General features: G+C 37.7%; 1 protein-coding gene across 1 annotated transcript in view; it reads left to right on the forward strand.

Annotated features, from left to right (window-relative positions):
- Window positions 1-24657, forward strand: part of LOC149560544 (Tetratricopeptide repeat (TPR)-like superfamily protein) — a 343698-nt gene that overhangs the window by 57122 nt on the left and 261919 nt on the right. Inside the window, exons 3-4 of the mRNA XM_089824725.1 lie at window positions 7484-7583; window positions 14538-14731. Of these exons, the coding sequence (XP_089680851.1) occupies window positions 7484-7583; window positions 14538-14731 (294 nt within the window). The remainder of the gene's footprint in view (window positions 1-7483; window positions 7584-14537; window positions 14732-24657) is intronic.

Consider the following 24657-nt stretch of genomic DNA (forward strand, 5'->3'; position numbering starts at 1 on the left):
GAATTTGCTGTCTTGATCATTGATTATGTTTTGTGGAAGTCCATGGAGTCTGAAAACTTCTCTGAAAAATAGTTCAGCTATCTGATGTGTTGATGACTCGGTACTAACGGGAAAGAAATGAGCGTATTTGGTGAGTCTATCCACTTCTTTCCTTGAACTTTGGGTAAGCCGATTATGAAATCCATCGAAATGCTTTCCCATTTTTGATTAGGAATGGGTAATGGTTGTAACAATCCTGCATGTTGTGTGTGTTCTTCCTTATTTTGTTGGCAAATCATGCATTCTTGTGCATGTTTTTGGACATCTTTCTTTAGACCCTTCCATGAGAATTTCTCTCTTATCTGTTTATGTCTTAAAATGCCCTTGATGGTTGGACAAAGGATTATCATGATACTCTTGTAAGATTGTGTTTTTAACCTTTGACTACGGAATTAAAATATTCTTCCTTTATAAAATATCATGTCATTCCGTGTTTTGAAGTCTTCGATTGGACTTTTCCCTTCTAATATTTCATTAGCTTTGGGATCTTTTGCATATTCAACAATGATATCTTTTTCCCAATTTCCTGCAATATTGGTAACCATATTGAGGTGGGGGCGTCGAGATAGAGCATTTGCAACTCCATTATTCACCCCTTTAACTTGTTCTATATCAAAATCATATGCTTGATTTCTACTCACCCATTTTTGTTGTCGATCATTAAGATCCTTTTGGCTTTGGAAGAAACGTAGGTTGTTGTGATCTGTCTTAACAATGAATTTTCAGCAGGCTAGATACTGCCAGAATTTTGGCTAAAGCATACATTATGGCTAACATTTCTTTATCGTATATGGAATAGTGCTTTTTTGCTTCTGTGATATTGTGACTCTCAAATGCTATGGGGTGTTTCCTTTGCATGAGAACTGCCCCAATCCCTTCCCTTGATGCATCACATTGTAGTTCAAAAGGCATTGTAAAGTCGGGAATGGCTAAAACATGACATGAACTCATTGTTTCTTTCAATTGCTCAAATGCTTGTTGAGCCTTCTCGTTCTAGGAGAAAGCACCTTTCTTAGTTAAGTCTATAAGGGGCGCCACAATCTTAGAGAACCCTTTTACAAATCGTCTATAATAATTGCACAACCCAACAAAACCTTGGAGTTTAAATATGGTTTTCGGTTTCAGCCATTCTTTAATAGCCTTGATCTTTTCTTCATCTACACTTACCCCTTTTGCATTAATCTTGTAGCCCAAATAAAGAATCTCATTTAGTCCAAATTCACATTTTGACATTTTAGCATATAATGATTCTATCTCTAAAATATTTAGAACCTCTTTGATATGTTGCAAATGTTCTTCCCACGTCTTGCTATAAGTAAATATATCGTCAAAAAATGAGGAGGGATTTTCTTAATTACTGCCTAAAAATATGGCTCATACATGTTTGGAAAGTAGCTGGGGCATTGGTGAGGCCAAAAGGGAGTACTAGAAATTCAAAATGTCCATAATGACATCTGAATGTTGTCTTTGGAATGTCTTCCTTCCTCATTTAGATTTGATGGTATCCTGATCTTAGATTAATCTTTGAAAAATATCGAGCACCATCCAGTTCATCTATGAATTCATCTATTCTGGGAATTGGGTATCCGCTCTTGATGGTTTTCTTATTTAAGGCCCTATAATCAATGCACATCCTCATAGTTCCATCTTTTTTTCCTGACAAGGACTACCGAGGAGGCAAATGGGTTGCTGCTAGGTTGAATGTGTCCCATTTCTAATAATTCTTTAATAGTCTTTTCAATTTCCTCTTTGTATTTATGGGGATGCCCGTAAGGGGTGGTTATAACTGGTTTGGCTCCTTCCTCTAATTCTATGGAATGCTCAAAGCCTCTTTTAGGTGGTAAACCTGGGGGAATGTCTTCAAAAATCCTCTTGTGTTTCTGTAGGATGGGACGTATATCAACATGCATTGTTGGCTCATTAGTGGGTGATTTATCAAGAATCATACACTCGGCTATCCACTCTCCTTAATCATGTCAAAGGATGCGTTCTATTCTACTATAGGATACTACCTTGGGTGATCCATCAGGTAGTCCCTTTAAGGTTATATCTTTCCCTTCATGTTTGAAACATACTTCTAGATTGGGGTTATCAATAGTGAAGAGCCCTAAAGAATCAATCCAAGGCATCCCGAGGATGATATCATTTTGTAGCTTCATAACAAAAAAACTACCTTTATGGTGTAGTTATTTAAAGAAATTTCCAATTGGGGAGTGATCTCCTTGCATTGATCAATGGTACCATTGCCCATTATTACCTTGAAGCCCTTGAATATTTGTGTTTTTAACCTTCTTTTGACTACTAGATCCTTGTTGATGAAGTTGTGACAGGCTCCAGAATCTATTAACGCAATCACCTTTTGGCCCTTTAGTACTCCTTTTACCCGAAAAGGTCTCTTTCCACTCTCTTGGGACTACAGCTAGTGTTACAAATTCCTCTTCATCTACCTCTATTCTTTTGTTTGGTATCTCATCTGTATTTATTTCTTCCATTCTATGAAGTTGTCCCCTCTTTCATTGATGGTCTCATCCCTGTGGTTCTTTGCACTTGAAACACAATCCTTTCTTAGATAGCTCATCCTTATTCTTCATCGTTTCCTTCCCTTGATATTGATGCCTTGGGTTCCATGATTCTTTGCAAAAGTAACATGTTTTATTTTCCCTTCTTGATCCTTCTTGCTTGTGTGGATTTTTAGGAGGGTAGGGTCTAGATCTTTCCTTGGATACATTAGATTCCACTTTTTTGACCTTTTGGATGGCTTCTTCCACCGTTTGAGGTTCTAATGGGTTAACTATGTTTTTGATAGAGTCCTTTAGGCCTTCAACAAATAAATATGTAAGCCTTTTTTGGGATAAGTCTAGGACCATGACTGAAAGTTTTTAAAACTCATTAGAGAATTCTTCTACGGCTCCGTGTTGTTTTAAATGGTCCAGTTCCTTGAAGTACCGTTCGGGTTCAACTTGGTTGAATCATTTGATAAGCTTTTGAGAGAATTCCTGGTATGAAGTTATATTTTGATGTCCTAAGGAGAGAAGCCCATTGTGCCACCATTCATGTGCCATTCCCTCTAAGTGGAGTAAAGCAAATTGGAGTGCGTTTTCCTCTGTCATTGGGCTACGAGTAAAATATGTGTTTAGCTTTTGGAGCCATGCACGGGCTGTTATTTTTCCCAATCGCTCAAAATTGGGTAGCATTACCTTGTTCACCTTATGTTTAAACTTTTTGTTTAGTTGCCTTATGGTTCTTTTAGGGGCCTCGTGTTTTTATCCCTCACAAAATTTTGCAAAAGTTATGAGTTCCCTAATTCCAGGTTCAAGGTTTGCATAGGCTCTTGCATTTTCTATTGTGTTATTGGTGGGTTGGTTTATTCCTTCCTCTTCTCTTTGAATTTCTTCTCTAGGTAAGAAGGGGGGTCTCGTAATTCTGGATGATGATGATTCGTTAATGTCCGACTCATTTGAACTTATATCTCTCCTATGGGAAGAGTTATTCCTCAGGTTATAAATAAAATTTCCTGTATTTTGTAGAGCGTTTAGAAGGGCCTGGTTGGATTGATCTAATCTTTTGTTTTGACTCATGAGAGTTTGATTGGTTTGTTTCTTAAAGGCTCTTAATTCGTTGGTCATTTCGTTCATGGTCATTTTTCCTGTTCTTCTTTTGTAGGTTTGCATAGATGTTGCCCTCAGGATGACAAGGTCGATGCTCTGATACCATTGTAATGACCTTGGGTGTGAGATTGAAAAGAAGTCCGCAAATCCTTGGGTTTAATGGACTTGCATAGGTGTTAGTACTCGAAAATTATTATTAAACTTTAAACATATGGAAATCTAACATATATCCTATTCCTTGATTAATTCCCTTTCTTAAGGAGAGGTCATGATCCGACACTTAGCTCTTGGGGGAGGGCCTCTTGTGGCTCCTATACGGAACAACTCTCCACTAAGTGTCATCATCTCATGATTTCTCTCTCATTAAGCCTTATGTGCGATTGATCAAATACATTCATCCTTCTTAGGAGAGATTTCTCTCTTCCTAAGCCTTAACAAACTACCATTGGTAAGTTCATAATAGCATATGAATATGCTTCAGTCCCTCACTGCCGGAGGCTTTCTCAGAGATATTTCATCTTTGCCTTGATACCCAATAGGCATAATAAATTTAAGAGCCATTCCTTATCCTTACTTGGTGTTCCTTCAATCTTGTTTGCGTTCTCCCAAAATTTCCTGGCGTCTTGGAATTCTACGTTGATCTTGGCTGAGCTTAATGTTTGGTTTCTGCTGGATGGCGGCCTTGGAGATGTGTTTAATCAGTCTCGTGCTACTCCACGTTCTGCTCTATCCAACGTCCCTGTATGCTGCAATAAAGTGAGGTTGACTGTTAAATGCGGGGTCTTTGTATATGTCACTTACTAGGTAATCCACTTCCTTATATTCTGCCGTCCTTCTTCCCTGCCTCCTTTCCAACCAAACATGGAATGGGCATTAAATATCATTGCTTTGGCCAAAATTCATGACCATCGGGACTGGTCGTGACCCGTAGTTCTTCATTCGATTTCTTAAATATATAACATTGGTTATATGAAAATTTTATAATGATATTTATGATATTTATCATTACAATAACATGTATAATATTTGTTTGAGTCAATATATTTATTTATTTATTGTTTATTTATAATTGAAGATCATTTCAATTATTTATTGCTTATTTGTGATGATATTTATAATATTTATTATAATGATATATTTATCATTACAATAATATTTATAATATTTGTTTGATTCATTTTATATATATATATACTTTATTTATATATTTATTGTTTATTTACTATTGAAGATCATTTCAATTAAAATCATAAAGGATAGATTTATTATTGCCAATATCACTTAATAAAATAGATTTTAGTATTTATTTATAATTTTTTATTTCAATTGTTTACCCCCAGTTTGGGGTTATTACAAGATTCCAAACAATACAAGCAATTAAGTGGCTTATTGATGTATCTCGTCAACATTTGACTAGACATTTGTTTTGTTGTAAACATCTTAAGTATATGGTAGAGCCAATGCAAGCTCATTGGATTGCAACAAAGCATGTGCTCAGATTTTGCAGGGCACAATGGAGTATGGTATGCAATACCATTGTGAAGATGGGGTGAAGTTGCAAGGTTATTCTGATTCAGATTGGACAAGATGTGATACGTATCAGAAGAGTACTTAAGGTTGTTTCAGTTTATGGTCAGTCATGATTTCTTGGTTCAGCAAGAAGCAAACCTCAATAATACTCAAATCAGTTGAAGCTGAGTACATAACAACCAGTTGGGCAAGTGTGAAGCGATTTGGATTCATAAGATGCTTACAAGTTTATTCGATCAAGAATTGGAGCCTATTGTGATCAATTGTGACAATCGGAGTTGCATAAAAGTCTCAGAGAATCTGTTGTTCATGATAGGTCAAAACATATTGAGATCATATATCATTTCATCAGAGACAAGGTCTTGAAGGGAGCAATTAAGCTTCAATATATTTTGATAGGTGAACAAGTTGTAGACATACTCACAAAACACTTGGTAAAAGGGAAGTTTGTTTTCTTTCGAGACAAGCTTGGAGTGGTGGTGAATACTTTCCTCGCTAAAATGGAGTGTTAATAATTGTAGTTGAGAAGAGGTGAGTTAGAAGTAGAGTTCAAGTTACTTGGAGGAAGTAGAGTTCAAGTAGGACTCTATCAACCTAACTAATTAAAGTAGTCACCTATGAAGAAGAATTCAAGTAGGGCTCTACTTTATGGAAGTAGACTTCAAGTAGGACTCTACTTTTCCGAACTGCTGCTATAGAAGAAAGCTAAGGGTTGAAATAGAATTTAAGTATCTTTGTCAAGGAGGACATTTAGAGAGAAAATCAAAGAAGATATTTCTGATTTTCAGCTAGGTAGAAAGGAGAAAGTTTTCAACAGTTAACAACAAAGGAGAAGATAGAAATACCAAGTATATTTGAGGTTTTCTGTTTTCTTTGTAGCTTGTTTCAGAGCCATTTTCCCATGTATTGGGAGCTCTTGTAAGTTCTGAAGTTATTTTGAATGATGAACTGATTGAAGAACATATGAATTGTGCATGATTGTGTTTTTCTTTTCTAGTTTTCCATTGCTTTATTTCATTAAATAAATCTAGTAGTGTAAATCTAGATCTGATCTATTTACCGAGATATTGGATTTAGGAATTTAACAGATGACAGATGAGAATGAGAGAAGAATGACACCATTTTAGAAACATCGTCTGGAATTCCGTAGAGATTACTATATTTTCAATATATTAAAACTTAAATGTGTGTACACATCTGAGGCCTTATTATTGTTTCTCTTTGTACCATCACCATTTTGGAACTTGATTAGATAGTTTCTACCAAAGTAACAAGAATCGGAATCGGATTGAAATCGGCAAGGCCGAATCAAATTGTGAATCGGCCATGAATCGGAAAATTTAAAAAACCCTTGAAATTTAGTGAGTAACTTATTTCATAAACCCTTTATCGCTGATTCGATTCACCGATTCACAAAAAATCGTTTGGCTTGAATCGAATCGCTGAATCGCGTGAATCGCATGAATCGCCGTGATTCTTGGAACTATGGTTTCTACTATAAAATAACTAGCAAGTCTTTATACTAAAATTTAAAATAGAAATTTATAAGGCTCTTGGTGTATTTTTAAGATTCTTTTACCATTTGTCAACCACAACCCACAATTTAGCAATTTCCAGTTTGATTTTTATGATACATCTTAGCAACCCGTACGATATATACCAAATTTTAAGTTATGCTTTTAGTAGATGTATAAAGACAAAAGGAAATTCATCTGATGTTTCCTAGTAGCTTGAGAGAGTCCCATGTAGGTATTTGAGATGGGGATGCATTTCCGACAAGGGAGATGAGTAAGGAGCGTCAAGGGAGTCTCCTAGTAACAATGGCCTGATTGATACAAACCCAATACTAATTTGTATTCATATTCTCTTCTGCTACATTCTTCTTCTAAATGCATTTGCTCTATTGTTTCATGTTTGTATAGTTGATATTAAATAAATTATTTTATTCTTTATTTTCTATTTTGTAGGTTTACAGTGTCCTTGTGACATGGACACATTCATCATGTCATTCAAAATCATCATTCGAGGCTCTTCAAAACTTTTCATGTATTCTTGTTTTCTTTGTTAAAAGTTCACGTTCTTTGCATGTTTGGAGCTTTTGTGTGCTGTATGCTGTTTGAGTTTCTAAGGTTTTTTTGGCCCCATGAATCATACAAATTGTATGAACTGCAGTAGATATGATCATAAGACTAATTAATTCACATTCTTTTGGGTTACATAATACTGTTATATACCTGTGAACAAATATGTCATGCTTATGCACTGAGCTTATGTAAATTATTTTAGTTTTTGTGATGGTTTTGTAGGTTTATGGTTTCCCTACGATGCAGTTACACATGTCACATGCATTTAATACATCAAAACTCCTGCCTATCCACACTTCCATTTCTTTGGAGCAGAGCACAGGTAACAGATAGAACCTTACTAACTTTATTGCCTTTAGTCAGATTCAGTAGTTATGATTTTATTCTAGTTTCTTTGATTGTTAAAACAAGAAGCAGATGATGAAATTAGAACAAGTAATTGCAAATTACTTGTGAAGAAGTGCGGAACACAATATAGCACATTGGATATTCACAATTTAAATCCATGTGTGTTTATAGTCCAAAATTTGGAAATTTTGTTGATTAAGGGTAAAATTCTGAGGTAATTTTGGGGCTAGAAGAAACAAGATATGATACAATAAGGCACTCTTAATTCTACTTAAAAAATACAAAAAGTTTTTTTTAAACCTAACTCATCTGAAAACCTTCATGTTTCCATTCCTATCTCAAGTAGATACTTTCTTTAGATGGTGTCTTTAGTATTAAATTATGAATGCACCTATAAGACGTATTGAAAACTTTCAACAGTGGATGCAAAAGACACTTTGAGTGGATGTAACATTGACACTTATATTTGTGTGGGTTTATAATATCGAAATTAGAAAAATTTGGAAGACCAGAGAATTACAGTCATCCCCTCCCTTTCTACTCTAAGAAAAGGTAAAGATATAACAAATTTTTAAATTCAGATTCATTTGAAAACATCACTCTCTGTTTGCAGTAATTTGTAATACCAGTGGTAATATCTTTAAATGGTATTCATAATTTAGTTTAGATGGTATACATTAATAATTGTCAGCAGTGGTTTGGTACGGAAAACATTTATGAAATGTGTTAGTTAACAGTTTGTCTCCTTATCTTTTTGGTTCATACCTTGACTCTTAAACAGCGCAATAACTTGTGGAGAATAAAGAAGTTAACAAAAAAATGGGTCAATGTAGTAATCTATCAAGGACCCCTGAATTGAAAGTTACAACTCCCTTTTGAATGCAAGATATGCAATGAATTTTGTTTTTCAGATTTTGGGGGTATGCTTTTAACCAGAGAGTAGAAGAGTCAAATACCAGATTGCTCAACATTTTAAAGAACCCAGGCAAGAGAAAGATGGGGAAAAATTCACTGAATGCAATCTATTCTAAAATGAATGCAGGATACGGAAACATGCTTGACTAACTATAACAACGAGAGAGTAGGGAAAGATGGTAGAACGGGTAATCCCAGGATTACCAAGTAATTGATGTCTTGACAATACCCGGATTGTCTGTTTCTCAACTACTCCATTAACCAATCTCCAGACCTCTTATGCAACTAACTACACTATACACAAGCTACGGCGTACAACAAAGAGAACAAAAGAGATACTTATGCTGAGGAAAGTAAGACATACAATCTGTTGAATGAAGAAAACAAAACCAAGTCCATTTACATTCATTCAATTTTCAACAATAGCACATTCATTCCACACACTATACTTAAACTAAATGAACAACAAAACTAGAATTGGACTCAGAGTCACATGCAATAGTCCCAGCTACAAGGGTTTGCCCAAAAGTAATTTTTGCTGATCTTATCAACTTTGCAAGAGGTTACATATATATGCCTTCTCAAAATGGCCAGTTACAATAGATGATTGCATCGTAGAGCATCTCTAGACGGAGTAAGCTAAAAATAGGACAAGCTTGAATCATTGTCCATTACAAAGACTAACAAAATGCCATGAATGGCTACAAAAAGAAAGAAGAGAGAGAATGACAAATCTTGAGAAAAACATTAGATCATCATGTCTTCTTGGGAGTAATCGCTTTGGCTTTGTAGGCTTTCATAGTGTTAGTTACTCTATCCAATTCCTCAACCTCTGGAATGATGATATTGTCAGCTTGAATCATCTAGTAGTTGTGCATCTTAGTCAGTTCATCAATTCTGGGAACCCTTGACTAGAACTTCTCCGATTCTCTTCTTATGATTGAGTTTGCTGTTGAGAGTTCTTGGATTTTTGACACTTGGAAATTGAGTGGATCAACAGCTTCATCAACAAATGTCAAGAACTTTGACTTCATCCTCTCAATATCCACAAGCTTACCATTAGCAGCCATAAAGGACTCTGTATGTAGTATCTTCAGATATTGAAATATTTTCTCGCAGAGCTTCTGCACCAGGTCATGTACATCCTTGGGCTCGTTTGTAGACCTCATGGATCTCTCTATAATAAACTCCAAGGATTGTTTCCAGTGAAACAATGGCTCCTTACCTGTCTTGAGGATCCCATGGGTAAGGGCAGCATTGGTCTCCATGTCAATAACCTCTTGCAGTAGGGCCAATTGCTCTGTCAGTCCGTTTGCTGCCTTCAATATGGTGGACTGATGATTGGAAGTTGCCTCCCTTAGCTTGTGAGCATCTAACACTAGACCTCCTAAATTTTCAATTAATGGGGGACCTTGAGCCTTCATCTAGTCTACCTTTGTTCTGCCAACCTGCCCAAATTGCCTCTCTTGTTGCAGCTTTAGGAGTAGATTTTTGTTCTCCTCTGCATTCAGGTCAAATTGGCTTGATGAAGTTCTCTTGAGTGCAGACCTAATGTACTCCATCAATTCTCTGTTTGAGGCCTTCAAAATCTCTTTTTCCGCTCTAAGCACTTCCAACTTATCTTCGATCTTGTCATTGAAGGACTTCGATATGTTCACCATGGATTCGCGGATAGGGATGCCAGGATCCACCATTCTGATTTGGAAGTCATCTTTGGAAAATTCACGGAATTTGCCTTCTTTTTGTGGTTCGACAATCTCTACCAGCATGTGGCCAGTAGTTGAATTAGTGGCCAATGCAACAATTGTCTTCTACTTCTTCGTTTTTGTGGATGGCTGAGAAGAGGTGGCTTGGGTGATCAAATCCTTTGATGGAGCTGCATCTTCATATTTTCTCTTCCTATCAATGATCTCTTTGAGCCATGACTTAGTATGGAGTACATTGATAGCTGACTGCTGGGCAGTAGGATCGAAAAGCTTCCTCGGAATTAGGGTAGTTTTCTTTCTCTAGGAAGTAATAGGGAAGGCTGCAACCTTAGTCATTGAGATGGCCAAGGTGTCCCCTTGCTGAGATGCATCTTGTTCTTGGCCATCCATGGGATTGGTGTCACCATCCAAATTGATGACTTGGACAGGGGAAGATGGCTTGGCCATTGATTTCTCTTGTTCTTTCCCCTTGTCCTTATCTCCCTCCTTCTCCCCAACTTTTCCGGTGTCTTGGAAGAGAACCACCTTTGCAGGTAGGAGTGATTGGCACATTCTTCTCTGGGGGCTGGTCTCCACCTTGACCAATAGACTGCGATGGGCTTGTAGAAGTTGAAGTAGAAGCCATGGTGGTTGCTGCTGTAGTTGACTAGGCAGCTCTAGAAGATACTCCACTCGTAGAACTAGTGCTCTTGGTCCTCTTCTTCCTTGCTCGGGTCCATTCTACCCACTTATCTATTCTTTTAATTATTCAATGCATAAGGACCTCCATGGTGTCTATGATAGGAGCTGCAGGTGGGGTAGAAAAAAGTGGGGTGCCTTTGATCTTTTCGTAGGATGTGGGATGCATGTAGGCTCAATCATCTGCAAGGTCGAAAACATCAACAAAATTGTTATATAATTTAATCTCATTAATTGTTAGCCACGAGAAAAACTTCTCCCAGGTTTGATATTCGTTGAGACACCCGAACTAGAAAACTTCAATATCCGAAACATGCTTGTAGGCATATCCCAACTTTAAGTGATCCCTTACAAAGTTGACGGGATCATATTGAGGCTGAAGTACCTCATAGTCTATCAATTTGATTGTGCTCTCAAAGATCTTCACCAGATTTTGAGCATTGGATCTGGAAGTGCAAGAATAGTGTCCAACCACAATGGGAAAGGGAATCCCAACTATTTTCTTTACATTAGAACACAAGGTGTTCACTTCAAGGATCTGTCAATGTAGTTCGACTAGAACCTCCTTGTCTTCTAGATACCTTGGAAGCCGCTTGGAAAGCCGTCGTAAGCTCCTATTTGCAAATAAGAGAAACTTGAAAATTGGATGAATGAGCATCCGAATTGGCTAATGGCCGAAATCGCCTTTGGTGAAAATCTCCTTTTAGGGCATTCTTGCAATTCTCGACATAGTTTCATTGTGAAGGCATTGTTTACAACCACATACTCCTCAAAACTTCTTTGCAGTTGCAAATGTGGATAAAACTCGTATACTTTAGTGTGCTCGTCATAGGTCTAGATGCTATGCAGGCCGGGCCACAAGTAGTGAGTAGCCAAGGTATAAATTAGATAGGACATGTAAAATTGCTTAAATCCTCTGGCCGAATTCAACCATGAGGCGAGCTCATCGTAGATAATCTTCGCCCAGTCAACCTGCATATTCTCAGCACATATAGCTTGCACTAGGAAGAAATGGTGCTCGGTAAACTCCAAGATCTCCTCTTTTCCTTTTAGTTTGAGAAGTAGAGCAAGAATATCCACTATCTTACTTTTCAAATTTGTGCCGAATAGGGTCTTGGGCCTTTTGCTTTTCTTTGAGCAAGCAATCTGGAACCATGTCCTCTTCATCTCTTCCCGTCTGAGGGTTTTCTTCTCATTGAACATAGATGCGGAAGAGCCAAAATCAACATCACAGTATTCCTCTTTCATGGGAATGACGAACGCGGACTGCATCAGTGCCTTGTTGATTGAGATGAGGATGGATTAGTAAGGGACGAAATTTGCTTTGTTTCTGAGTCGTATCTCTTGATACATTTCCTCACCAGCTCCGATGCATGTCCTGCCATTGGAAAGCCAGCTACCTCAACTAGTTCGCTTTCTTTAAGCTTTTGAGTGATCAGATGAATTGGCCGAGAATTGAGTCTCCTATGGAGATCACCCAAATCGTAGAATTTAAATGATGTATCTGTTGGCTCTTTCAATTCACTCTCCAGGGCAATTAATTTATCATAACCAACAACTTTGATTGCCATTCGTTATGGTTGCACAAGATACAATTCTCGATAAATAGCCATTTTAATACACTTGAAGAAATCAATTGCAGGCAATTTTGATGAAATAGGTATTGGAATTAGAACGTTGGCACCACATGAACAAAATTAAGTTCGGCTAATGATTATAACGGTAGAATTTGCATTTAATTCAATGATCAACGACTATTTAAACTTTTCGTTCAATTGCATATAAAAACTTGTATTTCCGGAGGCTCTATTACTTTACTTAGAGTAAAGTGATAATACTAAAAATCACTTAACAAAACAAGTCTTTTAAGTTCTGCGAGGGAGAAAAGAGAAACTTGGCTTTTCCGCAAACCCACTTTCCTTCTGTTCGGAGTCGCAGCACGGGGAGTGATCCTTTGTTAGCTCGCGCACTTCATTCTTTCACTTTTCGCCTTAAGCATTTAACACTACCTTTCCTTTATATGGGGGTGACATTCTCACTACTGACTTTGCTGGAAATAGCCTTTGAGCATCTCTGAAGAATATTTGCACTTTAAGGTGGCTTGTCTTTCTATTTTCAAAGCTTTTGGAGAAGTGGCCTTTTTCATTACCTGGGATGGAAAACCCCTTTCTCAGCAACATTTCTTGGAATGAAGTAAAGCTAACAACACTTTACCCTTTAACCTCAATCTAATGGCCTCAAAGTGAGATCTTCATCATGCTCCACTGATTAAGAGCTCGAAACAATTCATTTGACATCGTGCTCTTAGTGCTTGTATGTAAATGCTTGGATTTTACACAGACCATTGCATTTTCAGTAGCAGAACAAAACACCTTTGCTTCCATTAATGCGCAATGAAAAACCCATAGATCCGCTCTTCCTTGTAAAAGTAGAATCTACCTTTGCAACATGAATGAGCTTCTTCCTAGCATTGGTTCGCAGCTTTGTGAGTCTTTCCATCATGCCATAATCGTATACACAGCTTCTAGATTACTTTCATGGCTTCCTCTTTTGGGATACACACTTGATTAAGTTCACCAATTTAGGAAAACTAGTTTGATTGCTCAGAACCTGTAGGAAAAAGGATGTAGAGTCAAGATAATAGATTGTGAAACATGAATAACTTACTTCTCATCGGGAAGACACCAGAACACATCCCAACCATGCCTAGATCACCTAGACCGCATGCGCATTGGAAAAACAAGAAACCCGCATAGAATGATTAGGTAGAGGTAATGGAAGGGAGTCCTGGAAAACAAAGAAAGTAAAGCACTTGGAAAAGATGAGAAGTAAGTAACCTAAAGGATACTTAGACATCACACTTGGAAACAAACTTACTTTCATACCAATGACTTTAAGTTTTACAAGGGTAAGACTAAAACTTGACAACAAAATGGTACGAGGAAAGTGTAAAGATATAAAATTTTCAAATGTAAAAGATTGTAAAAGATATCAGTCAAGGTGCCTATCCTATGCAATCTCAATATAGGCTGGTATTTGTCAACCACTTTTAGATAGATGTATTTAAGATGTCTATACTGGCTCATAAGAGAATGAAGAGTTCTATAATGTGATTCTATAAGTTTCTTCTGCTCTCCAAATTTGTATAAGTTTGTTAGTTTAAAACTGTTATTTCACAGTGAAGGTAGCTTAGCTTATAATTATAGGATGTCTGTTGAGAGTTTCTGGCTAGGTATAGAGAGGCTACTGTTTTGCAGAGTTCCATTATAATTTAGTTATATTCCTACTTCTAATTTATTTTTTCTTACATTTTCTAACTTAAAGAGAACAAATATTTAGAAGGGAAGTTCTGGAAGGAGGTTTCCAGTAAATAAATATAATGGCAATAAGTTAGTTGACCCTTGTAAGTTTATTTCAGAATTGATTTAATGAAGATACTATAAATTAAATGATTATATACGTTACCAAGTTGTAAAGGAGTATGTGCATTATGGACATGGTCTTTTGATTCCTTCTCTGGATTCATTGGCTTATCCTTTAAATTACAATAGCTACCTATTGGTTATCAGAAGCTTTTTTAACAGATTTTTTTCATCTTTCACATGATGGACTTTAGAAACCACATGCAGGAAGCAAAGTGAGCATAGATGAAGCTATTTTGTTTAAGCGGTCATTACAAGCACGCATTCCTGAAGCATTGCGCCGGGGGGACAGAAAAATGACAATTAATCTTCTTCGTCATCTTGTATCTATAGAGGATACTTTGACAAGTGAGGATTGCATGTGCCTTCTTGAGTCCTGCTGGAGATATCCAGACCCAGAGGTAGATCTGTTTATTTTGTTGGTTTTTCTTGAATTATTTCAGCAGTCACATTGAAAAACAACGCAAACAATGGACACACACAGAATAAGATTAATGTAGAGGCTCTCAAGCTATGTATATTATAATATTCATGCTAATGAGAAATGTTAATCCTGAATTATTTGTTTTACTTGTTCATTTTCAAAGAATTTTAAAACATAATTCTTATTTGCAAGAAAAGAAGCCAGTATCATACACTAGATATGAATGGAAAACCATCAGTTTTGCTTATGAACATGAGTGTCTCTAAATATAAGAGAGGTAAAATGCTTGTGTTTAACATTTTTTGTACTGAGCAGAATGTGGGATGTAAACTTAATGCCAAAAGATCAGCATAGAAGAACATTACACAAACATTGTTTTAATCACGGAGCTGAAAACCTTTAATGGCAATTAACAAGAAAATTGAAAGTCAAGCATTTTCTTCAAATGTCAGGATTTAATTGTTGAAAACTCTAGGCCAAGGTTTGGGTTAGGGCAAGGATTAATAAAAAATATAGTTGTTCCTCATTTCAAGCAAGTAGTTTATTTTCTTAGGATTGTGTAACAAGCCTCAGTGCAGTGTAATACTGAGTGGCTCTAGATTATAATGATAATTTTGTATCAGAGCTTGAATCACTCTTTGGAGTCAAATGATCTTGTGAAGCGGAAAGAGGAGTATATGCAGATCTGCTGAAAGAAAGAAAATGCATTTGATGTATCATATTCACTGAAGATTAAGCTACAATGCTTTTAAACCTTAATGAGGTAGAATTGGATTTTTTTGGTTCTGATGCAGAATAACCTATGTCAGATACAAAGCATAACACTTAATGAAATTGGGACTGGAGACATGTTATTCAGACAAAACCGGCCTGGATTGTGGGAAAAATCTCAAAAAGAGAGGAAGAAAGCCCAGTTCTATATTACTTAACCAGGATGGATCAGCAGAGGATCAACTTAAGAATACCTCAATTCTGCATGTTGGGAAGGGGAAGAGCCACTTAGTGTTACATCGCAATTTTCTCCAAATTTTAATTTGCTTATATAGCCATTGAGCTTTCATGTGAAGTTAGTTGTGTTAAAATTAGTTATGATCATGTGAAATGGTAAGATGGTTAATCGTTAGGATTTCATGTGAAGATGACATGTTGGTTATTTGTTATGATGTTATCTTGAAATATGGAAAATTTGTTATTCATTCATGGGAAGTGAAATGGCAGTTATCCGTTATAATGTTTTATGATTAATAACTTGTTATAGTAATTATGATTATTTTGGAGGAATATAATTTTATCTTGGGTAATTTCTTCTTGGAGGAGCACCTTGAAGGGGTGAAGCATTTCCAAGAAAGGAATTGGGCAAGGGACACCACTTCACCTATGAGTCAATTGGTATGAATTCTAAGCACCAAGGCTAAGGGGTAAAATGGCTAGACAAACAAGACTATAGCAAGAACAACCATGAGCTACTTGGTCAATACATATGCATTATTAAAGAAGATCACTGAACATTTAATAAAAATATGTTATCTTATGAATTTGATGATCTCAGAGCTTCATGTGATATTGAAATCCCTTAGTACAATAGCATCATATTATCGATGTATGCTTGCACATATACATATATGTATGAATATGTGAATTAGAAGTATGTATACGTTCACATAATATAAGACATACATGTTAAGTACGTTAAAATATCTCTCTCTCTCTCTCACACACACACACACACACATATACACGTGGGTATATATAAACACAAGTATAAGTGGGTGGTGTATGATATTATTGCACTAAGGTAAATAACGTGGGTTAATATAATTCCTTGGCAATGTTTCATCTTTCACCTTGAGTGGCTGTCATGTCCCCAATTTTCGGAGGCAGTCTGATTAATTAATTTGATTAACTGGTTGTCCAAAGTAATGAATATTTTATGAGGACGGCTAATTAATCATTTTAATTAAATAAGTGATATTAAGTTAATTACTTATAAAGTTATCAAATAAATAAATATTAAAAGATAACTTTATATTTAATTAATTTAATAAAGTGACTTGGATTATAAAATATTTAATAAAGTAACTTAAGAGATAAAATCAAAAATGTTCTAGAAGTCTCTGGAGAAGGTGGAGAGAAAAGAATAAATAGGCACCCCGGGGCTCCATTCGAACCAGGCAGTTGTTTATCTCTTTGTTTTCAAATTGTGATTCAATCACAGGTGCATTGTGGAACCTAGGGTTTCTGCAATTGTCACAACTAGCCATTGAGAACGAAAACTCTCAATAGGTACGCAATTTTGAGGGTGTGAAATATCATCTGAATTATTGCAGATTGGAGGTGACATTCAGTCATTTCATCAGGGCAATTATTTGTGGCTTAAGGCCAATTTTGTGGTTCTCGCATCACTATTCTTTGAAGGATTCAATTCAGAATTGAAGACTCAAGAGCAGAACTGTGGATTCGTAGCGTTCTTTGTATTAAAGGCGAGTTTTCAGAAAGGGTTCGATTTGAATGAGTCGATTCTGGCCAACATATAGGAGGGTTCGGGTTTTCAAGGTGATTCCCAGCCAGCAAGTCTTTTGTATTGAAGTCAAACTCCAGTTTGGCATTTGAACGACCAGTATTGGTAAATTAGACATCACTACTGCCCATCGAAATGATTCCACTCGGCAGCAGCCAATGCTAGACGCCTTTCCTCTCACGCATTTCAGTCATTGTTTGAGGAAACTGGAAAGTGCGAATTGTATATGCGACTACAGGCCATCGCTTCAGCATTTGGAAATTCGTCAGTAGTAACCGCTGTCTCAACTATACAAGCCACTGCCAGCGACGTGAGCAAGAGAAGACCGAAGTAAGATTCACATATTGACAGAACGGGTATACTAGCAAACAACGAATCGATTCTGAATACTCATGGTCGGGTTTCAAATCACACTTTCAGGCATCAAGAAATATGGTGACCAGGCTGAAAAAAGTAATGGATGAATAGTTGAGAGAAACTCCGTACGGCAGAGAGACTATACGCATTTGAAGTAGCGATAACAATAGAATTTGGGCGTCCATGAGATATATCGCAAATCGCGAAGAAGGGTTGGACCGCAGGCTCAGTTGTGATTCCAGGATCCACATTGAAGGGAGCAGATAGGAGAGTTTAGTCTCATTATGAATGCTTATAGAGCTGGGCAACCAAATAACAGAGGCAGCGGATATGCAAATGTGTGCCCATAGACAATTTATTAACCCTTCATTCCCAATTGAAGATCCAACAATGATTCCTCTCTTTGCCAGCCGTGTGGACAAGTCAATAGGAGCAGTGTGGGCATTTTTACATCGCCAGTTTCCAGCTTGTGAAATGCCAACGAACATTACAGGTGCCTAGTTAGGTATTTGTTTTTTAAGCTATAGTTGTAATGATTGCAGAACCTATAAGTGCAATTCATGGGTTGATTTTGGCAATCTCAGTTTGTTTCATTTGCATGTTATCTGTTTAAGTAATTATATTCTAAAAATCAAAAGCATTCATCCAACACCATTCTAGAGAGTGAGTCAGCAGGATGATTACTGTGGTATCGAAGGTTGTTGGCTAACTGTTTGACGAAACGACAAACATTGACGTATTGAATTTTGATGTTAAAAGAGGCAATAACCTGTTGGGGTTATTTCAGTGGTATCAGAGCAGCATTCTTGCCATCCTGTTGGGTAGAAATTATTTTATGCAACCATATTTAGAAATTGTTTCGCAGGGGAACAACACTAAGGGCAGAGCTATGGGTGAAAGACAGTCACAGAGTTCTCCGAGATTCTCCAGAGTTGATGCAACTAGAGAATTTTACAGAAGCATTACTTCCGGACAACAGGGAATAGCTCAGTCACTACAGGCTTTGACGACCTTAATGTAGAGAGTTGTTCAAGGTAGAGGTACACCGGATCATGAAATTAGAAGTGTGACAGGCTCACAGGGGCACAGATCATGGACAGCGAATAGGCCTACTCGTCCCACTTCCCTAAGGAAAGAGGTTCAGGAAATAGGAGATGATGATTTGACGGATGATCTTAGAGCTGCTACTGTAGAATGGCAGACATTACCCCCGCATGTGCATAAACTATTGAACTTTGATAGCTATCTAAACCGAAGGAGAGAACATATGAGGAACAACCGCCAAAACAAAGGAAAAAAAAGACAAGAGGTCTCTACAAGTGAGGTATCTAGAAACCTTTACAAGGAGTTTGCAGCAGTTGGTGACCAACATATAGCCGAATCTAGGGAGGACAAAAATCAAACTCGCTTGGAGGAAGATGTTGGGCGCACCATATTTCAGGAGATAGTGGGAATGGATATTATATCGATTGATAGTAACCGTCAACTTGATACTCAAGATGCGACAGTTGTATACAGGTTTCCCAAGGGTGATGTCTTAGATACTCAGGGTGGTTTGGTTCCGACAGGCAATGATTACAGTGAAGTGAGTTCAGATGATGATAAAGATGTTGATGGTGGGATATCTAGTAGAGTTGAGCAGACATTGAGTATTCATGATTTTGCTGAGAGAGAGTACCAGGCTCAAGTAGATGCTTCGTCACATGAGGTAGAGGCTGGTAGTACTTCACATGATTGGTCCAGCCAGCTGAAGGTGAGCGAAGATAGTGTTGTGACTTCATTATCTCATCATGAAAAGATGCGGGACATGTTAGAGGATCACATTCAGACGATTCAGTTACAGAGAAGACATAAGGAAGTTCAAGCAAAGTCCTCCTGTGTTGACTTACAAACGATTAGAGAAGGAATGGGAACGATGAAGTTGAGTTATTTACATCTACTATCAGATCGTGACCATCTTCTTAGACTTGTCAGAGACTACTCCGATGCCTTGAGAAGGAAGGAGGGAATTGACAAGTTTTCTTGCAAGCTTGAAGAAACTCAAGTTTCCCAAGTAAATATTCCCTTGGCATTACAGGACGGGAAGAAACATGGGTATGAGCACGGGAAGAAACATGGGTATGAGCACGACATGGAGCTGAGCTTAAGTTCATCTTGCACTCAGTTTTTGGCAGAAGACAGATCATATGAGGTTGCTGATAATAATACGCATTCATCTTGCTTTCACATCTAGGATATAAGGGCAAGGGTAGACAGGTTTGTGGAATTAGTTGGTCACATTAGTCAGATAAGGAGTTTGCTTGAGTTACCAGTTGTTCCTTGTTTATGGATATGGACTTGAGAACGTTTCAGCAGCATTTGGGATTCAGTTAACTGGAGGTCTTTAACACTTAATGGTAGCAATGACTGTTTGAGTACTATCATGGATTTGAATAGTAGAATACACGGTGTTGTCTTCCCTTGTGCCAGCAGCTTGTCCGATGTTGGTATTGGTTTTTATACACCAGTGTTGGGCTTGGTTCATATATACAGATGACCGTTCTTGCTAGAAGGTGTTGAAGATTTTTCATATTTGGCAATGTGTACGGATGAGTCCCAGGATCATTTTGGCCTTGATGACATCCAGGAGGATGAAATGGACAGTTTTGAAGACACAGCTTCTTTGACAATTTCTTTGGGTACAGATGAATTAGACAGTAGTACTACAGTTTTTGACACTCTGGATGTTGATATGGATCCCGGAGATGATTCGCCAGTTATGGATGATAATAGTCTAGAATCCAGTGACCTTGAGGATACTCTTTTAGACAGGGCACCAGAAGAGGTTTGTAGGAGACAGTTCAGCCAGAGCCATCATGTGACTAGCCAGTTGAAAGTTAGTGAGCGAGATATTGCTATCGCTTGTGAGCATTTTGATACTACTCGTCAATTGTTGGCCGTTACTGGCTGGGGTACTTCTATGATGGATGAGTCCAGCGGCGGTTACCTTTCTTTGGTAGAGATTCATGCCTTGAGTGAAGCTGTCCAGATTCTGAAGTAGGATTACTTACGATTGGTAGCCGACCGTGATCACCTGTTTGAGTGGGGGAGTACAGCCTATGAGGCACTCTTGGATCGTGAAGAGGAGGTGAGTGAGCTTTCCTAGGAGCTCATAGCGACTACTGAGGCTTTAAAGAACACACAGCAAGATCTGCATAAGTCGCAGTTTCAATTAAAGGAGATGACTGTGGAGTTGGCGCATTTGCAGTCAAAACCAGCACCAGTTCATCTGACTATTGAGGTGGATGATGGTAAGTACACTTCCGCAGTTGCTACAGAGGAGCATATTGTTGAGGCTGACACACATATTCAGGATTTGGTATTAGTTGGTTCTAATGAGTTCGGGATACTGGTAGAGTCAAGACTTCAGATTGATTCTTATCAGATAAATGACCGCGTGGTTCAGTTAAGTATGCCGCCCTTACCGGAAGATCAGTTGTGGTATACAGGGAAGTATATTGATGCTTCCTCGTATAATTTTTACTGCACTGAACCGTTCATGGAGTATTTGCTGGATAGTGCATGTGTTCATTTGGACTCACATAAGGTGACAGAAGGTGTTCTCATCCAAGATACTAGTATTATTTGCAGATTGGTTGAGAAGTTTATAATGGTCCTCTCTACTATGCTACCTCACAGGGATCTCGAGGAGAGGTCTGTTGAGAAAAGTGCACAGGATCCTAATCATCCTACAACTACTCAGAGTCTGAAATTGGAGCCATCTATTGATTCTCAGTTCAGCAATGGAGAGCCAGTAGCAGAATTTGGAGGTTCTTACCAGTATTATGCGGTAGGGTACGCTCATCATTTTTCTTTTGACACAAAGATAGAAGATTTTATTCCACGCGAATGTAGATTGACTCCAGTTTCTTACCATCCATTATGGGATGGATTGGCACCATCTTTTGAAAATAGATTTGGTAGTTGCAAGTTGCACAGCCTGAAGTATCGACACACCCGACACAGTTTATCAGAGATTGGGTTTGATGGCAGTGACTCAGTTGGTTTGAGCTCTACAGAATGGTTTCTTCCACCATCATCTACAGTTGGTTTTCATATGATTTCATCAGAGTTGTCAGTTGTCTGGATATCAAGTACAATTTCTCAGCTACTAGTATTGATGGTTTCTCCACAAGAGTATGATAAGGATTGGGATGATATACAGATTTACATTTGGGATCCAGGCATACTGATTGGTTTATGGTTCAGCCATTGCTTGGGGACAAGCAATTTCAGGAAGGGCGGACTGTCATGTCCCCAATTTTCGGAGGCAGTCTGATTAATTAATTTGATTAACTGGTTGTCCAAAGTAATGAATATTTTATGAGGACGGCTAATTAATCATTTTAATTAAATAAGTGATATTAAGTTAATTACTTATAAAGTTATCAAATAAATAAATATTAAAAGATAACTTTATATTTAATTAATTTAATAAAGTGACTTGGATTATAAAATATTTAATAAAGTCACTTAAGAGATAAAATAAAAAATGTTCTAGAAGTCTCTGGAGAAGGTGGAGAGAAAAGAATAAATAGGCACCCCGGGGCTCCATTCGAACCAGGCAGTTGTTTATCTCTTTGTTTTCAAATTGTGATTCAATCACAGGTGCATTGTGGAACCTAGGGATTCTGCAATTGTCACAACTAGCCATTGAGAACGAAAACTCTCAATAGGTACGCAATTTTGAGGGTGTGAAATATCATCTTAATTATTGCAGATTGGAGGTGACATTCAGTCATTTCATCAGGGCAATTATTTGTGGCTTAAGGCCAATTTTGTGGTTCTCGCATCACTATTCTTTGAAGGATTCAATTCAGAATTGAAGACTCAAGAGCAGAACTGTGGATTCGTAGCGTTCTTTGTATTAAAGGCGAGTTTTCAGAAAGGGTTCGATTTGAATGAGTCGATTCTGGCCAACATATAGGAGGGTTCGGGTTTTCAAGGTGATTCCCAGCCAGCAAGTCTTTTGTATTGAAGTCAAACTCCAGTTTGGCATTTGAACGACCAGTATTGGTAAATTAGACATCACTACTGCCCATCGAAATGATTCCACTCGGCAGCAGCCAATGCTAGACGCCTTTCCTCTCACGCATTTCAGTCATTGTTTGAGGAAACTGGAAAGTGCGAATTGTATATGCGACTACAGGCCATCGCTTCAGCATTTGGAAATTCGTCAGTAGTAACCGCTGTCTCAACTATACAAGCCACTGCCAGCGACGTGAGCAAGAGAAGACCGAAGTAAGATTCACATATTGACAGCACGGGTATACTAGCAAACAACGAATCGATTCTGAATACTCATGGTCGGGTTTCAAATCACACTTTCAGGCATCAAGAAATATGGTGACCAGGCTGAAAAAAGTAATGGATGAATAGTTGAGAGAAACTCCGTACGGCAGAGAGACTATACGCATTTGAAGTAGCGATAACAATAGAATTTGGGCGTCCATGAGATATATCGCAAATCGCAAAGAAGGGTTGGACCGCAGGCTCAGTTGTGATTCCAGGATCCACATTGAAGGGAGCGGACAGGAGAGTTTAGTCTCATTATGAATGCTTATAGAGCTGGGCAACCAAATAACAGAGGCAGCGGATATGCAAATGTGTGCCCATAGACAATTTATTAACGCTTCATTCCCAATTGAAGATCCAACAATGATTCCTCTCTTTGCCAGCCGTGTGGACAAGTCAATAGGAGCAGTGTGGGCATTTTTACATCGCCAATTTCCAGCTTGTGAAATGCCAACGAACATTACAGGTGCCTAGTTAGGTATTTGTTTTTTAAGCTATAGTTGTAATGATTGCAGAACCTATAAGTGCAATTCATGGGTTGATTTTGGCAATCTCAGTTTGTTTCATTTGCATGTTATCTGTTTAAGTAATTATATTCTAAAAATCAAAAGCATTCATCCAACACCATTATAGAGAGTGAGTCAGCAGGATGTAATGTCCCCTCTTTAGTTCGACATGGCATTGATCATGGATTTGCCTATTCCAGACTCTCGTAGGCAAATGGTGTGGAAAGAGAGTCAATTCTGCGGATCAGATAGTCATATCTTGCTCTTGAAGAAGTGTTAAGAGGTTATATTTTATCATTATGTGATATTGGGGCCCACATGTTATAATTTTAATTTGAGTTGCACTTTTTATTTTATAAAATTACTTTATTATAAAAAAGTGCATTATAATGAGAAATTATAAAGGATGTTTCTAGAAGTTCTAGCAACTTCTTAGAAAAGTGAATAAATAGAGGGCTGGGCCTCTCATTTGGACATGCTTGGATTGGAGAACTCTTCTACTTCTTCATTGTGAAGACATTTGTGGACTTTGGATCTGCAAATTATTCAATCTTTGGGAACGAATCACTCCCTTGGATTGGCGACTTTGAGGGTGTGAAATATCACCTGAATTGTTGCATAATTGGAGTTGGTATTCAGCCATCTCATTGGAGCTTATTGAGAATTCGTTGTTAGGGTTTGTTTTTGGTTGGAATAAGGATTTCAGATTTGCCCTATCATTTGGAGAAGCATTTGACAAGAGTTTGAAGACAGAATAAGTGCATTTTTAGAATTGGCAAAGCAGGGTTCGGAACTACATAATTGCTCATATCTCCTCAACCCCTTGGAGTTATTTTTTATGGTTTTACAAGGTTACTACCTAACCCTAGGCACCCATTTTCCTTGCATTTGGGGATCCCAAAACCCTAATATTATTTTATTTCAGCAGCCGTACAGGTACGGCCTGGTACGGCCCTGCTAGTTTGGGCAGCAGCAGCAAATTAAGGACAGTTTGGGGGTGCGGTTGGAGGTCTTCATCAACGATCTGCAGCAAAACGTGGTGTTCTTCCATAGTTCTTCAAACCAGGTTCTTGCATTCTGAAATATATGTCAATTTTTGGGTAAATTTGCTGTCATACAGTCGTTGTAATAATCAGTCCAGAATTGGTAATAAAATAATTTCAGAATTTATTGCATTGTAATTGAAAT

This window comes from Cupressus sempervirens, chromosome 4 (assembly GCF_028749045.1).
Source record: "Cupressus sempervirens isolate cs-2001-9-10 chromosome 4, ASM2874904v1, whole genome shotgun sequence".
Taxonomy (NCBI): domain Eukaryota; kingdom Viridiplantae; phylum Streptophyta; class Pinopsida; order Cupressales; family Cupressaceae; genus Cupressus; species Cupressus sempervirens.